General features: G+C 37.5%; 1 protein-coding gene across 7 annotated transcripts in view; it reads left to right on the top strand.

The window, feature by feature from the left end:
- The window catches only part of LOC136098272 (cadherin-6), a 107,690-nt gene that overhangs the window by 61,950 nt on the left and 27,531 nt on the right, over window positions 1–18,209 (top strand). For all 7 annotated transcript variants that reach the window (XM_071804500.1, XM_071804499.1, XM_065831532.2 and 4 more), the window contains 2 exons: window positions 14,708–15,002; window positions 16,456–16,575. In XM_071804500.1, coding sequence (XP_071660601.1) covers window positions 14,708–15,002; window positions 16,456–16,575 — 415 coding nt within the window. The remainder of the gene's footprint in view (window positions 1–14,707; window positions 15,003–16,455; window positions 16,576–18,209) is intronic.

Genomic DNA, 18,209 nt, shown 5'->3' with positions numbered 1-18,209 from the left:
CAGCTCTTGCAATCAAGCTGATCAGGGCACTGAGAGATGATTTAAAGGGCATGCAAACAGAGGTGTCAGAACATTCATAGTTTCTTCTCACTCCATTTTCTTTCTGTGGTTTTACACATTTCAGGTCAGTTGCTTAAAACAGAGTTAATGCTGCTTACAGCTGCTAAAATTCTTCACAGAATGCCCTGTACACATAGGGAAAAACAACTACCGAGGAGGTTGTGGGCCAAGAATTAATGCTCTCTGCATGAAAACTCTTGCATGTATATCCATGGTAATTGTAAACTGCTGTGAGCTTGACCCTCCTGCTACTTCCAAGTAACAAAGCCCGTCAGAATCTATATCATGCACCCTGATAGACCCACCTTATGCAAATGCCTATTAATTTACCTACAGAAAATATTTTATGAGAAATTCCTTTTAGATTATTTAGATTGATTGGAGCATACCAATTACATGTGCTTCAGAAATAATTATTTTATTTCATCAATCATAAAATCATAGAATTGTTTATGTTGGAAAAGACCTTTAAGGTCATCAGGTCCAACCATTACCCCAACACTGACAAGTCCACCACTAAACCAGGTCCCTAAGCACCAGACATCTACATGTTTTTTATATATCTCCAGGCGTGATGACTCAACCACTTCCCTGGGCGGCCTGTTCCAGTGCTTCACAACCATTTCACAAAGAAGTTTTCACTAATATCCAGTCTAAACCTCCCCTGGTGCAACTGAAGGCCATTTCTTCTCCCCTCCCCTCCCCTCCCCTCCCCTCCCCTCCCCTCCCCTCCCCTCCCCTCCCCTCCCCTCCCCTCTCTCCTCCCCTCCTCCTCCCTTCCCCTCCCCTCCCAAAGAAGACCTCATCTACTTGATCTCTTTGTGCAGGTAGTCTGTAGCAGATGCCTAGTGTGATGTCTTGTGTTAATATGTGCTCTTTTCCACAATCTCTTGACTGATTTGTCACCTGTTCCAAAGCAAAGCTTTGACCAGCTACCTGAGCTGGTCATTTGCTAATCTACCTCCTTGCCCTCCTGGCCTGGTCTTTCCAAAGGGCCTACATTCTTCTGCTGCAGCATTCAAGCCACGTGAGCTACCCCTTCACATCCCAAGTAATGAACTTTGAGAAATTACTCATTTGAAAGAATAATCTACTCAATGGCAGCCTTGGCTAATGTTTCCCATAAATATATTCCTAGTTGAGCAGACTTTCTCAAGAGGTTCCTGTTGAAATTTAAATGTGCAGCCTTTTAGATTGTACCTGCTGTCTCACACAAATCCTTAACTATCTGTTTACAAGTCACAAACTTTTGTTTAGAAACAAAGCTGGGGAACAAAACAGCATGGAGACATTTTTCATATTTCAAGCTTCTGATCTGTAGAACTAGATGATCCAGACATGCAAATGAAGGTTCAACTAAACCTGTGCATATGAATTAATTTCCTTCTTCCTAAGTCTTCATTTAAATCTGAATGTGGGTTCTCATTTATTTTAGTGTTTTTCTACATTCTCCCTTCTCCATCCCCCTACTTTCCTCCCTGCCACACACACTTTTAGATAGCATATAAAATTCATACACGTATTTCAGGAGTTGATTGTCAGCATCAAGCACTCAGAATATCAAAGGGTCACCTTTGTCAGTAAGCAAAGGATGAGCATTTGCTTTCAAGCGCATCCATCAGGGAGTAGTCAGAAGCTGTTACTTGCTGAAGAAGCCTGATGTTTTATTCAACTATAACCCAGTAAAAACATTTCTGGATATTAGGCCAAAGGGTTGTTTTGTTTTTTTCCTAGTTCATTTTTAAGATATATTCTCCCCTACCCCCACAGGAGAACAGACATTTTCACAGAATTAGAAGTGTACTTGTTCATAAATCTTAATTAAGTTGCTGTATTTGCCAACTAGATAAATTTGAGGCACTTCTGAAAGCCTATGAGTCCAAAGAACACATTTTCTCAGTGATGAAATGGATAATTCTGACCACTGATAAAGAGTAAGGAATTATCCCTGGGTAAGTTCCCTGAGAAATTAAAGCTGGGCATGTATCACTAACTACACTGATTACAAAATTTAGAGAACTAGGGACATATACTAAAACATATTATTGACTATAGAAGTGCGTGATTATTGAATGTACTATTTTTTTAAAAAATAAAATCTCCTAATCTTGGAAGAATACCTACTGTCATCTACAATGTGAGTTCACTTTTTGATTAAATGATGTGGTACAGGACAGAAGTCCCATTATAGTCAGTTGGAGATTTTCAAATTGACTGAAAAAATATTTAGATCAAACCCATAAAAGCATTTTGCCAAAAAACGGCTGGGTACACAGAAAACCTCATATGTTTTTTGTTTTCCCCTATGTAATTTTTAAAATATGAGATACATCATAAAATCATTTTGGTTGGAAGAGACCCTCAAGATCATCAAGTCCAACTGTTAACCCAGCAATGCCACGAAAGCATGTCCCTAAGTATCTGGGCCTTTTGGCTCAGTGAATATCTTTTCTTGCAAAAAGGAAAATGGAACATGTTTTATATATTAATTAGTAACCTTAAACAGTGGAGATACATTAACTATGCTGTAGGTACCTTTACCTGTGCACGCACCTGTCTTTTACATATAAAAGGATATCAGGATATTGGAACTATTTTGCTCTGATTGGAAAAAAGCTATAACAAAGGTAGGTGCTCTTGAACTGCATGCACAATTCATATTGAAAAATGGGGGTTTAGAGGAGAGATTTCCCAGGGAGGCATCCTTCCCTTTAGGGACTCATTGTATCCCCACTGAAAGGCATTACAAGCTAGACAATTATCCTTAAACTCACAGCTCAGCCACAGACATGGAAACAGCTACATTTCTTTTCACTTTACCACAAAGTCTTATATCTGAAGATACCTCAAAATGTTATTTGAGCTAATAGAACCAGTCCCAGGCTGCAGAAACTCTCCCATCTACCCCATCCCTTAGCTATTCTCTGGTGGCAGTAACCTTCAACTGGTGGATAATAATAAACAACTGAAAGCAATTAGATTTTCTAGAATTGCAGCTGGATTATGAACAAGCCATCCCCCCACACTCTAAATGCAGCAGGCTGTGGGAAAGCTACAGAATTGCTAGTCTTTGCTCCAGTTAAATAATCCTCAGTCTTTCCACAGTCTATCACAGAAAAAAATACACCCAAGGCTCTCAAATCATGTTATAATCATTACATACAGAAATGGACATTGTTAACAACCCACATTTTACTGCAGGGAGAATGCAGAGGCATCAAATAGTGATCTGTCTAAGATCAGACAGGAAGACTCTGACAGAGATAATATTAAAACCTGCCAGTCCTGTATTTTTGGCTACAAGCCTATCTTTTCCTTGCATATCTGTTGGGTTTTTTTGTTGTTTTTGGTTTTTTTTTTTTTTTTTGGTCAAAGAAACACGCCTAAATGCACTCCACTTCTTGTTTGTATTTTTTTTATACCAAGAAAATAATCGGTGATGCTTCAAACTAATTTTCCTAGTCAATCTTTAAGACTCACACTTGAATCCAGTGACAGACTGTTTAGTTACAGTGGTAAATTTGCAGTGATGAGAAAGTCTTTTTCCTAAAAGAAATTACTTATACGGCTCTTTATGGATTTCAAGGATCCAAAGGTTTGAGTTTTCATTCCTGACCGTGGAAGTATATACACTAGGTAAGAAAATAACTTTTAATCCCTCTGCTTAGATACTCATATAGAGAGTTTTCTTAGTACCTGAGGTAAGATATTATAAGACTGGGGGTCCTTAATGCTTTTTAGTAAGTGAACGCTGATGCCTCAACTAAAACTATTCGTCATGTCTACCAGGTAGTGTTGCTACCACACAGTTTAAAAACATCGGCAAAAATACATGACGGGAAGTATGACAAAGAGATGTCAGATGCTAAAACAGATGGACCAAAAAGCACAATATATGTATTTTTTTTTTAACTGTCTTGGTCTTCTGTAAGAGAACAACTAGGTCTCTGTGCTTCTATGAGGGTAATTGCAGAAGTCTGTACAATGCTGTTTTGTTACCATCGCTACTGTGATGGTAACAGACAAAGGCATAATGAAACACAACTTCTGTAAGTAAAACTGGGAAAATTAAGGTTAGAACTGAAGATTTTTTTTTTTTTTTAAAGTGACAGGCAGAATTCTTTTGAGTCTAGAAGGAAGCGTGGCTATCTTTCTTATTGTTAGACAGTAGTTCAAAGACAAGGTTTTTTAAACAACATGAAATTCAAGGACCTGTATGTAGGAAGAGAGACAAATAAAACTGCATTACCACAGAAGAGCTGAGCGGCACTATGCTCAGGAGAAAATGGAGACACCTTTACCTAGTTCACAGATTTGCTATCTATTTATTAAGATTTGATGAGTTGTCCTTAAAGAGAAGAGCCAAAAGAATAAGGGACCTTCCTGGTCCAAAGTAGTGCAGTGCAGGACAAAAGCTCTTGTGGCATTGTCCCTATTTAATCACAGTGAAGAGCAGCAGCAGCTGGGAAACCCAAAAGGGAAAATTGCTGATAGGCCCTAGGCAATGTTGAAGTGATTGACACTTTCCAATTGATCTTTTGCAAAGTTGATTAGCTGTGGCTGCATGTTTTCACTTCAGGTTATAAAACCCATTTCTGATTTTGAAGGCTGGGTAATAAAGGTGTGAGTCACCAGCATATGGATATTTATTCTTAGCTTCATACATTTAAAAGAGAACAACAGGTTTGCAACTACTGTTTGAGCAGCTTATTCTATAAACCAAGGGTCACAACATCAGCCAAACTGTTGTCCCTGTCTTATCTCAGGTGATGTGGTCTCACATATAGCCCTCACAAAAAGAGAACGAAAGAAGCCTTCCAGCCTGCCCAGAGGGTCCAAACCAAGAGCCTTTTGCCTCTTGTCCGTAGTCAAACAACAAATTCATATTGCAGGACCCTTTATATTCTATTTCTTTTTGTTTGGTTGGTTTGTTTCAGTCCAGCACCCTTTACTTTTATTATAGGTCTTTTCTGTGTTTTGTGTGTTTTGAAATCAGATGTCACCATCTTTTATTCTCAGTTTGCCTATGGAGTACCTGATTGCTTCTGAATCTTGAAGTGTTCTCAGTGCTTTTTGGTCCATTCATTTCCTGAAGTTGTTCAGCAGCACAAGATCAGTTTTTAGCTTCTCTTAGTGTCATTCATTCACAGGGAACAGATTGACACTCCTACTTTTAAAACTGAATGAGAAAGATCACTGACATTTTGATACTCCCAAGAAACAGAAAGATAGCATCACCTTGGTGAATTTTCTTTTCCTAGATGTTTTTGATTCTTCCTGTGGTTCCCGATATCATGACAATCTGTTTTGTTTTGTTTTGTTTTTAGGCTTATACTGCTGTTACTGAGCACTTCTATCTGACTTATAGCTTTTTTACCATTTGCAGTGGGTGCAATTTTAGCATTAACTTCTTTTTTTTTTTTGTATCTCATGGAATCTTTTTGGTAAAAATCTCAGGTTTAGAACTAAGAACCAGTACTTAGGTTAAAGGGAGCCCTTAGAGGGCATTACTGTTTTACCCTTCCTCTGGTATACTCTGAGGTGTTTATATTAATAAGACTTTTCAGTTGCATTTTGATACCGCAAGTATTGGATAGCTGTATAATTTACATTTTTTATTATTTTTTTTTTTTACTGAGTTATTCTTCTAATATACCTGATTCCATGCAACCAAATCTGATATAGCTTACTTAAAAGAAGTAGCTTGCCAATATGAACTTTATATGAAATTATAGTCTGTTATGTATTGTTATATTAATAGGATCTCATAGCATTCAGCTAGGGATTAAAGTGTTCAGCCAGGGCTTAAAGTGTTTCTGATTCTGCTGTACAACCTCTTACAAACAAAACCCAAGAAAGTAAACACAATGTAAATAGTATACAGTATATTTCCCAATAACTCAAAAGAAACCAACACCCCAAAATGCAGAAATCTCATTCTTCAGTGCTGTATTTCACTAGTTTACTACAGATTTAGTGTTTACATGCCTGATTTCAGTACTGAATTTTATCCTTTATTGCTGACCAGGGTATCATGCAGGAAGAAAAGGAAGTTCTTCAAAATGGAAGGGATAGAAACAGGATAAAAATGCAATGTTCTTGAAACAGGAGTTATTTAAAAACAAACAAACAAACAAACAAACAAACAAACAAACAACAATGCACAGTAAATGATCATAAATTAGAAACAGCAAGAGCAAGAGAAGGACAAAATCTTGAATGTTTTAGTCATGGGATGACAGGAAGAAGATAGTTTGATATGGCAATGAAAATGGCAAATGTTTGTACTCATTTCTAATAGAGACAGGAAAATCTTCACTCATTTGTCATAGAGATAGGAAAATATTAACATCATTGTTCAAAGACCTGTGTCCATTTACACGGAAGGCAAATTGAAGTGCAGAAAAAAGACTAGGATCATCAGCCCTTCATATCTGATCCTTTCTTCATTGGAATCCACTTGATGTGAAAATGAGGGACTGGGGTTGTGAACAGGATTCCAGCTGAGGACTCAGAAGTGCCTATTTTGCAAGTCTGTATGTAGGCTGGTAGCCTTGCAAAGGAAAATAGTGAGAGCATATGGGATTGTTATCTATAAATGTTGGATGAGGAAGAATATATGCGTGTGGGAGGAAGTTCTTAAAACAGAAAATCAATGCTAGCGCAAGAACAGCACACGTGATCTTGGAAACCAAGACTCCTTCTAACCACCAGAGCGTCAATTTCTTCAATCAGCAACTGAGTACTTGTTGAACCTTTTTCTTCACTAGATACAATGGGAAGCAGGTTAAAACTGCATTAAAAATCTGAAACACTCAGGAATCAGTCACACTAAACCATATTCAGGTTTACTGTATTAACTATACTATAGTAACTATACTTACTGTAGTAAACGAATCACTTTCTGTATTAACTAATGTAAGTATTTTATGAACCATGACATGTGTAAGTTCAAGAAAGTGATGAACAATGAAGACTGCTGATTGCTTAGAACAGCAGATCTTGGGTTAGTGAGGACATGAAAAAAGTGAAAATCTACTTCAAGTGGCTGTTGCAGCACTGTAACAGCCCCTGTGTGGAACTGCTGTGTCTGACAGCTATACATTTGGAATCATGGTGCTGTGATCTAGAAAGGCTGGGTCTGTTTGCAATTCTTTTTAATCTTGTGAATTTTTTTTTTTTTTTCCTGAAAATTACAGTTCTTGAATCTTACTTCAAACTCCAGCCCTCCAGCTCTTTTGAGGGCGTAGAGTATAAATTTTCATATAATCTTCAAATTACTTTATATAAGAATGGAAAGGAATCACCTCTTCTAGATTCGCTAAACACCAACGAAAGCTGGAAGCACTGTAACATCTTTCTCCTGTTGTCTTTCAATTTATTTTTTTTTAGCATCTACCTTCCTATTTTTATCAGACATTTAAGCTGCATTTTGGAAATAATGGTCCCTAAGGGCAGGTACCTAAGTCTTGATATAACCTTTCAGATATCTGAAGTGAGTAGATAACTATCTTCAGCACTCTACCTTCTATCTCACTCCATTGGCCCTCTCTAAATTTTTTTTAAAATCAATTCATTGCTTTCAGTTAAATTTTATAGGGGAATAAAGGTGTCAAAACCATTAATTTCATATACAGTTCAGAAGAATAGCAGCTGCATAAGGCAAATAAACCTACAGTGTGCCTTGACTGATCAAATGACTGTTCTATAAACACACATATATGACACCACCAACTACAGGCCATGTTGTCTCTTCTTCAGCCAGTATTTAGGAAATACAAGAAGCAGCAGCATTTTGCAGTCAAGAGGTTTTGAGAACAGGGGTTGGAGCAGGAAGTACAAAATACCATGCAGTGGGTAGAATACTTTGTGTTAGGGGTGAGTCAGATAGAGAGGTTATGTGGACCACAAAATGAAATCAATTGGTTGTGTAGATATTTGCCCTGATGATACATCATTTAGTGTGTGTATATATTAGTAGGTATATGGAACATATATAGTGTTTGGGGGGCATTTTTTGTGCATTAGAAAAAAGTCTACGCTCAAATTTCAGCAAAGTATATGTAAATACTTATTACCTAATGTGCAAAAACAATGCCATTTTCCTTTTAACACAGAGTCACCAAGTGAAGCATAACCTTTGGCACCGATTATTTGGTTATATTAGTGGTGTTGATTATGATATTAACTGAAGAGGTTGGTTGATGCTATAGGGATATAGAGCACTGGAAGTGACAGGGAACAGTGTAAGGCTGTTATTATTCTGAAATTGAAACTTTGTGCAATATTATAGTATTAGTAGTTTCATTTTAAGCACTTCACTTTTTCTGAATGTTGTACCATTGCACTACATAACCTCAAGAAATCCATGTGGTTGAATTTGTTCATTACTAGATAGAACAATCTGGGGAGGGTCTTTTTACAAGGGCATGTAGTGATAGGACAAGGGGTAATCGTTTAAAACTGAAAGAGGGTAGATTTAGATCAGGTATAAGAAAGAAATTCTTCACCATGAGGGCAGTGAAGCACTGGGACAGGCTGCCCAGAGAAGCTGTGGATGGCCCATGCCTGGAAGTGTTCAAGGCCAGGTTCAATGGGGTTTTGAGCAACTTGGTGTAGTGGAAGGTTTCCGTGTCCATGGCAAGGGAGTTGAAACTAGATTATCTTTAAGGTTCCTTCCAACCCAAGTGATTCTATTATTCTAGGACTTTATTGTTTGGATCTACCCATTTTTGAGTGAAATCATGTGCTATGAATACTGCCAAGAGTAAACCTGTAATTCTCTTTGTTAGCTAGATACCAACTACCTACTAACTATTTTAATAATTGGTCTCTATTTCTTTATTATATTAGGAGACAAAAATGTGACCACAGCAATCCCAGAATAGCAAGTTCCTCTTATAAATGCAAACAAATAATAAGACATAACAGGGAGCTTATTTCTGGATGATTGTAGGTTGATGGTTTAGCACGTACATCCCAAGGTCTATTGACTTTGATCTTTGCTGAGGTTCAGTAACTGCTCTGAAATTCAGTGAGTAGGTTGTGATATTCGCAACAGGAAACAGAACTTGGTCTGCAGAGTGGATGGAAAATCATCCTACCCACCGACTTGCCAGGTATCATAACTGGCAATATGACATTAGCAGGAGCCAAACTGTAATTTACAGCTGACTTGCACAACCTAAAGCCACTGCATAAATTAGATTAACTGTACTGTTTAAATGAGTGCTATAGAGTGAGGTAGAGGAAGGATGTTATTTCATTCTGGAGAATATTCATGGCCTGCAATTTCAAGTTTTTGGAATTTAATTACCACATTTATAAAATCACATTTTCAGTAGAATCATGTTACAAATATGCACATTAGAAAGCCGCTTCTCTCAAATGTATTCCATTTAAACACTCAAAAAAGTTAGTGCTTAGCCTTACCCTGTTAAAATATATGGGATCTCACTTTCTTTATACAGTTTGGGTACTGCTGTTTCATACAGTTTCATACAAAGCTGAATTTAACATGGTTAGAAAAGGTCCCTGAGGTACGCCAGCCCTGACTGTCCCTGCCCAGCCCCTGGGCTCCCTCCCCTAGCCCATGGCCCAGGACCCCATGTCAGGCCCCAGATCCATCATCCCCTGCCCCACTAGCACTGCAGTATGGCTGGCCTCCAGCTCCCCACAGCCCTGCTCTGCTTGGTCATGGGCCCTGCTGAGCTGGGTTCCCCTATGGGCCCACATTGTGTCCTGGCCTTGGCCCACTTTGGCCCCAGAGAGGTGCCTGATGGCCATGGCTGGAAATGCCCTGGCTGCCCAACTCCTGGCTGCAATAGTGGGATGGGCCCTCACTGCCAGGCCCTGCCATGATCAACCCAGGGATACACCACCCCCCACCTTTGTTTAAATACACTAACACTGCTTCTTTTGGGAGTGCTGCCAACGTTCTGGAGTATAGCTCATGACTTTGTAATACTAGAGATGGGCAATAATGAATTGTACAACTTAATGCCGATTAGATTTGCTGTTTTCATGCTGTATCAGTTTATAGTCCTACTGTAAAAACACATGAAAGACGCCCTTCAATTCTTCCCACATGCTAAATTAATTCCTATGTTTGTAGCATAGGTCCAAATCAATTTTTAGAACTTTGGTAAAATTTTCCTAGAGTGTTGTTTTAAAGTGAAGTGATACTATCTATTGGAGATGAATGCAAAGGCTGTAAATACATTCACTCTGGAAATTAGGGGGAAAAAAAAAAAAGCCCATGGTACAAGTACTTTTACTTGCCTTTTCCTTTTCGTTGTGCTGAAGATATACCATTCCCATTGCCCTTGGTGCTTTCAGAGGGCTCTGACAGAGACTGCAGAGAAGGAGGCTACTCCTGATTACGGCAAATTTGAAAATAAAAACAACAATGCTCCTTTTAAATTTATTATGTATGTGACAACAAGCAGAATGTTGAACACAAGCAGCTAATTCTGCAGTCTTGCATGGACCTTGAACACCTCTTCCTGGAGGCATGAAGCCTCTCCTGTTTTCAGACCAGGTGTATTTGAATGTTTTAGGCCAGGACATTTCAGGGAGGGCAGAAGAAAGGCAGGGGTTGGACAGTTTTTATCCGACTGCAAGTCATTACTAGCAAACCAGATGGTTCACTTAACAGTGGTATTAAAGTAAAATGAGTAAAAGTATGCCTAGGGCATAGTAAAATCTTTAATTTGTCGTTCATCCTCTGCCTTAGCCAGTGATTGATGGACGATTTCACAAAAGTGTCCAGATTAGATTCTAAATGAAACAATTTACTCTAATATTAATAAAGAGCAATTGCTGATGCATTTACTTTTTATTGCATAGACTTAGTTCTTCACAATTTTGCTTACCTTTAGGGTATTACTCAGTTCAGTCTGAGCACTCAATTGAAATTAAGTAACACTGAGTTCCTGTGGAAATCAAAGCTACCCTTACATGGAGTCCTAAAAACTTTTGGCTGAAGTAACTTTGTCTTGACTAATGGTAATTCGATACAGCCCAGGTGACAGGAGCACTGTGTCCCAAGACATTTTATTCTATCCCATGACCATCTGCCATAGCCCATTTATCTGACCAACTTTATGCAGAGGATAATGGATACTCTTTTGCAACATGGGTTAGCACACAGAATGAAGCTATAATATCTTGCATTGGTTAGGACTGGAGCTGCTAAAAGCATCTGCAGTACTATTTATATGCATATCTCATCACAGCAAACTTCCTTTGTGGTGATGAATCTGGATAGTGAAAAATAACTTCAACTTTAAAAGAAAGTGGGGGTTCTTATTACTACTAATTTCATCTTCATAATCTAACAATAGTGTTAAGTTTTATATACAAAACCATCAACTGTGTTTTTAAGTGTGTCTCACCTCCAGGCCCTTCTTTTAGCCTCAACTTGCACCATTTCTTTCTCCTTTAACTTTACTCACAGTTTATTTTTTTCAACATGGTGATCGTAGCAACTTCCACCTTAATAGTGGCCACACAGACAAAATATTAATTACAGGATAAACTGACAGTTAATAAAGAATAAAACAGATTATTGTCTTTGCCTACATAAAACATTTCTACCAAGGAAACAGTCAAGGACCGGTGAATGTTACAAATTTCTAATCTACGAGAAACTTTTCTAGAGATCTGTTTGTTTTTTCTAATATATAAAAACATTTTTTTCGGAGAAGAAGAGGACAAAAATCCGAGCTACTTTGGCTCAGCTATTAAGCAGTTGATCCATGTGTTGTGATATAAGCTTATCCCACAAAAACCCTGATGACAAGCATTTAGAGAACTATCCTAATTTACTGAAATCAAAAATACTATAATCATACATTTCGAGATCCTTCATGAGTCAGGTTCTCTAGGCCACATATGCTGACACATTGTAAGTTCACTGTTGGTCTGAAGAACAGGCACTCAGCCAGCCTTAGCTCTACATAATACACTCTGGCAGATAGGACATGATCTCCCCAGGGCTTCGCTTTCACAGTAAATAATCCACTTATAGCCTGGCCAGCTGAGTACTTTGTTCTGTTGTGTCTTAGGAAAGTTGTAAAACTAAAGGTATTGAAGCTGGAAAGGATCTTGTCAGAGGCAAGGTTTATTTTCAAATGTTAGTGCTGTTGCTGAAGGGCTAGAGATTGAACCTTTGATGAAGATCACCTCATTCTCAATATTGATGAGTCATTATGCTGAGATATACTTTGCCTTGATATCCAAAACCACAGCTGATTTTACACAGGTGAATTAATTGTGGAGGAGGAGCGGAAATTTCATAAACTACGGATTTAAAAAAAATCACACAATTTCCATTTTTAGTCATTTAGGTGTTCTGGACTAGATGAAGAATATTAAGGAAGAAAATTCCCAGGGGTTCCACCACCCTTTCTAGCTTGATCTTTTTCTGCTATCTTGTTAATTGAAACCAGGTTTAACTAAACTGATGATAAAAATGAGCTTGAGAGTTGAGCCTGTAATAAGTGTCACAACAGAACTATTCCATGATTCATATGAATTCATAGTAGTCCATTATTGAGGGCTGTTTTTTTTTTCTTTTTCCCAGTATGATGCAGATAAAGTTAAAGAGGCTTTCAAGGCAAACAAAAGTTGAATATTTGATGTGAAACAGTAATAAAAAATACCGTTTTAAAGGCAAAATTCTTTTTATGCATTTTTGTTCCTGGATGCCTTAGAGGAAAATTATACTCAAATATCCTATTGAAATTACTTCCTGCAGTAGACTTCTAGTCTGATTTCTTAACAAGCAGGTCTAACAGATATTCATCAGAGGCTGAGATTATATCTAGCAAATCATATAATTCCTGCAGGCCCTGTGGCCAAGTATATTGGCCAACTGAATGAGACTCAGGAGACCTGAATTCTATTCCAGGTTCCAATACTAGCCTTCTGAGAAACTTCAAGTTTCTATGCATCGTTATCCAAAAAACAGAGCAAATGGTTCTGACTGCTTCTGTGAAGGGTTTTGAAATCTACTTATGAAAAATGTTGCATAGAAGCTACTATTGGTGTCCTTATTATCAAGAGAAAGGGCTCTATGCAAATCACATGAAATGCTTTTTTTCTCCCTGAAGAACAAAATTAAGAAGAATGCTTCAGCACATCTGCTAACGATTAAACATACTACAGTGCTGCTATTTTGCATTATTGGGCACTTTTGAGATGTGTGTTGACAAAGAGTTTTACCCTAAAACACATGATTTGTTGCATGGCTCATGCATTCTGTAGGGACTGTAGGCATAAATGTACATGATGGAGCACCATGCCACGAAGTGGGTTGTCAGTGGGCTGCCAGCAAAGCACTGATCTGGGCAGAAAGTTGAAGGGAGCTCAGAACATTGACCCTCTGGTCATGCTGAAGGCTTCCTTTCCAGCATGGTAGGTGCATGGCCAAGCCCTGGTTATGTGAAGATTTTCTATATTCTTTCAACCTACAAATCTTTCTCTTCTACAAAGCATGCCATACAGCAATGTTAAGTACTTTGCCACATAGTCAAATGGCTGGTTTTTTTTTTTTCTAATTTGTGTACAGGAAAAGAGAAGCAAAGAGCTGGTTGAGAAAGTCCAGCTCTCCTGATTCATAAACCTGTCTCTTCTACAAAATAAATAATTTCCAGGAATCTGTTACCTAATAGATTACTTTTTCCCACAAATTTCATCACCTATGCCTTGACTTTAGAAGCCATTTTAACGTTTCATTTTTAAATTTTTTATTTTCTCTAACGTAACAATGAAAATAATTGTAGTTAATTAGCCTTGATTTTAAGGCCAGGAGGGATAAATAAGGTTTTATCAAAGGAATAGCCATGAGAGTATGATTTTATCAGTTGTACATTGTGCTTGTGCTTAGCAGTATTCAAGAGACATGGAAATCTCCTGGGGGAAAAAAAAAATATTGTTTGGGTAGCTCATCCTTTTTATGTTACTTACTATCATTTTCTTATTTCCCCTGTTTAGACAATGTCCCTTTGCATAAGGCAACTGACCCCTTCATTGCCAGTGCTGGAATGTTCTAGTATGCCTGCCCACCTCTGCTCTTCTTTTGCCACATCTGTAAATGCATATATTTATCTGTTGTTCATGTATGTATTTAGTATATTATTATGTTGTTCACTGTGTGGTGTATTACATAATGTCCACAGGCAGCAAGAGCAGAGCATCCAGAATTTAAACTCAAGAAGTGGCTGACCTGATCGCTTGTTAATTCCTTCCTTAGTGCAATTCCTAAATCCAATATTTTTCCACTGTAGGATCTGACTGTCCTATATCTGCCTAGGATTCTACTTGGGCCACTAACATTTAGATCTGACTGATGTATGCTTAGCTTGGGAAAGTGATCTGCAGCTTCAGCTCATGGTTTTCCTCAGGCAATTTCTTACCATATTGCAGATCATTTCAATTCCAACATCAAGACACAACTCTATCAATTCACTGTTCCTACTGTGGTATCATCTCATTTTCCAAAAGCAGTGTGCAGCTTCTTGGCTGGGTATTAATAATAGTAAAACATCTATCATGGTATCAGTTAAAGTATCTAGAATTGTGTTTCAATTATTTATTTTCCTTTTTTGTTTTGTTTTGTTTTTAATTCCCATTTCACCACCAGCTGCATTCAGACCAGGATAAAGGAGATGGATCACTTAAGTACATCCTTTCTGGAGATGGAGCAGGAGACCTCTTCATTATCAATGAAAACACTGGTGACATCCAGGCCACAAAGAGACTAGACAGGGAAGAAAAGCCTGTCTACATACTCCGTGCCCAGGCTATAAACAGAAGGACTGGAAGACCAGTGGAACCAGAATCTGAGTTCATCATTAAGATCCATGATATCAATGACAATGAGCCAATGTTTACAAAGGATGTTTACAATGCCAGCATTCCTGAAATGTCAGATGTTGGTAGGTGCCAACTAATAATTGATTTCAGTGTCTAATCTGGGTTCTTTCTGTGGACTTAATAAAGGGCTAGAAGTTTACAGGCACTGAATACAGACATCCACTGGAGTCTGGAGTAAAGCAGCTTAGCCATTTTAAAAAAAACTGACTCCAGGAAAACAGTGACAAGTTTGATGGAATCAGATGTGTCAGCTGAGTGAAATCCACTCCCTGTGTTGTACTAGAAAAATAAAACAGTGAAAGAGAGGTGTGCTAAGTTGTGTTACACAACATATGTAGAGTTTAATACACTTTGTTAATATGGTTTAGTAGCAGTGTAATAAGATGGTAATCCATGGTCACCTAAGTGTGTCCACACCATCCCTAGATCTGTTCAGCAACCATTCTTTAGTTCAGGAGGGTAAAAAAAAAAAAAAATAATGGAAAAGTACAGGAGCAGAAGTGGTTTTACACAACTCGGGCATGAAAACTGTCACTTGAGTCGACCCATCACTGATTCAGAGACACAACGTTAACTTCCTTTGCTGCTCTTTTTGTGCAAAAGGAAAAAGGTCCAAAATCTATTGAAGTCCATTGAAATCTTTCTATTGATTTAAAATGTATCAAGCTGTAGGAATAAGTAAAAATAGATAAATAAATAAATAAAATAAAATAAAATAACTTCCTTGAAATATGGTTTAAGATTGGATCTTTTCCAGAGAAGTTGACAGGTTTTGATTCTTTGTCTCTGATTCTTGGGGAGGTCATTTTGATTTCTTTGTCAGAGAGATATAGATGGTTAAACTGCAAGAGGCACATTTCTAATCTGAAATAATATCCAGAGAGAGAAGTATTAATTAATCATAAGAATGAGATTAAAATAAAGCTCAAGCAGTATGAAAATAAAGACTTTGAGGCATACTGTCTGCTCTCATTCATGGGTCTTGTCACATGGATGAAATCTCATCTGGTGAAGGAAGAATGTAATATTCACAAATCTGTTTCAAATGCCAAAACCAGAGCTCATTTTGTATGTTTGTTAACACTTTGCCTAGGGTTCAACACCGATTCTTTCTCTAGAAGACACATGAAATAAACAGATTTATATTCCTATGTCAAATACCTTACAAACATAAGTAAATTTGTGAAAGTATATTCTTGACTTAGATTCAAATTCTAAATGCCTTCAATATCTAGGGGAGAGTGTATTTCTAGTTTCTTCACAAGATATATGATGAAGGATCTACACATCCAATCAATAACTGTATATTTTAATGAAGAGAGAATAAACCAACTTTTTGTTTGTTTGTTTTGTAGCTATGTGTCTTATGAACAGAGAAGCTGCTACAAAATAAGAATATCTCTAACTTTTTGCCACAAGTTTGACCTGAACCTGAAGTATGTTTTTCTGCATCATAAACTGCCTTGGCCATGAAAAAAACTGTAGATTTATATTTTCTTTAATTTATCATTGCAGGTACCTTTGTTGTGCAAGTCACTGCAACTGATGCTGATGATCCTACATATGGCAACAGCGCTAAAGTTGTCTACAGCATTCTTCAGGGACAACCATATTTCTCCGTTGAATCTGAGACAGGTCAGGGGACCTTATCTGTCACTCTATGACAATGTCTGCAATTTAAAATGACATACTGAGACAAGCTAGGACATATTAGACAAAAACTTCAAAGAGATTACCTTTTACTGAGTGCAAAATCTGGCAAATTTAACAGAGCAATACATCAGTAAACATGACACCTACCTTAATTTAATCTTAACAATGAAGTCTAATAAATACAATTAGTACAGGATGTGAACCCCTTTTCAATCATTTTTAACAAGCAGTGGGTACAGAGGCTGCTGGGGATGCTTAAATTAAACCAAATAGGTTGGCTTTTAGAAGAAAATGAGAAACAGGTGGGTGTGTAAAGAAGTGTTTAATTCTCATAGATCTTCATAACGGCTAAATTAAGACTGAGGACTTGTTCAGCTTAGGGTTTTTTTTTTTCTCCTTCTGCTTCTTCAAAACTTGTTTAAAGTAATTATAATTTCTGTACATCTGCAACATATCACTTTAATGTTAATTTTATGGAAGAAATCTTAATTAAAAATAATGATAGAAGAGGTAAAATTGGCTGTTGCACCACACTGGAAGATCACAAATAGAATCTGAAATTTCTGAGTTCTGTTTTTGGAAGACATTTAAATTATACGCAGTGACTGGAATTTTTTATGGGCTGAATAACAGCCAGCTTTTCAACCTGTGCATGTAAAACACGTGAATTCTGACTGACTGAATCTGCTGTACCATCGACTATCAGACTACACAGATATTCTCTTCCCAAGATTTATAACAAACTTCTCCATCAAGAAACAAAGGATTTCAACAAACTCCTTAAATGGGAACATCCATTGTGATAGGTGGCTGGAAGCTAAAGAAATCAGTTCTCTTCAGGACCATTACAGGAAAGGAATTGATTATCCCAGACAATTAATCAGGTTTTAGTATTGTTTCTTACATAAATCTTAAGAGACTTGGGCAAGGAAAAGGAGGGAGAGATTAGACGTCTCAAAGAAAAATATGAGGTGAAAGAATGTACAAAATTCTGAAAAGAGGGAAAGTCAAGATCGAAGGGACCTTCTCTTCAAGAGTAAGGTATTAGATACTACAGGCAAGGATTTTTGCACTGATGGACTCATTCTGACTTGGACATTACACTATTTAGAGTTATAATAAGGATAATGTAGCTGGGAGTTCACCAGTAATAATCTCTTAGCAAGAGGGTTGCATGGGGCACAGAGGGGAATCAAAGTAAACCACAGGCTTGATCTTCCTGCCATGGAAATCAATTGCAAAACTCCTAGAGTGAAATGAGTCTCCGTCAAAGCCGCTGTAAATTTTGCCATGGATTTCAGTGCTTGAATTTCACCCCTTTTGCTACAAAGGAGTCAGTTCTTAGCCTTAAGATATCCAGTCATTTTGCTTCATGGTAAAACTGAAAGATTGAATTTCAATAGGAGTTGGCCTCACAACTGGTATTTGTGCCTTTGAAGAAGGAAACAGCATGCAAAATCATTTCAATAATTGTATAAATAGAAATATATATAATTGGGCATTCTTCGATGCTCACAATTTTCTTAACTACTTTCTCTTCTTCCTTTTAATATTGTTGTACTGCCTCTTTAATTATGTCTTGCTGGAGTTAGCTTTTTTTTTTTTTTTTTTACCAC

This window comes from Patagioenas fasciata, chromosome 2 (genome assembly GCF_037038585.1).
Source record: "Patagioenas fasciata isolate bPatFas1 chromosome 2, bPatFas1.hap1, whole genome shotgun sequence".
NCBI lineage: Eukaryota > Metazoa > Chordata > Aves > Columbiformes > Columbidae > Patagioenas > Patagioenas fasciata.
Note: the sequence above shows the minus strand (reverse complement) of the source record. Positions and strands in the feature narration are given on the sequence as shown.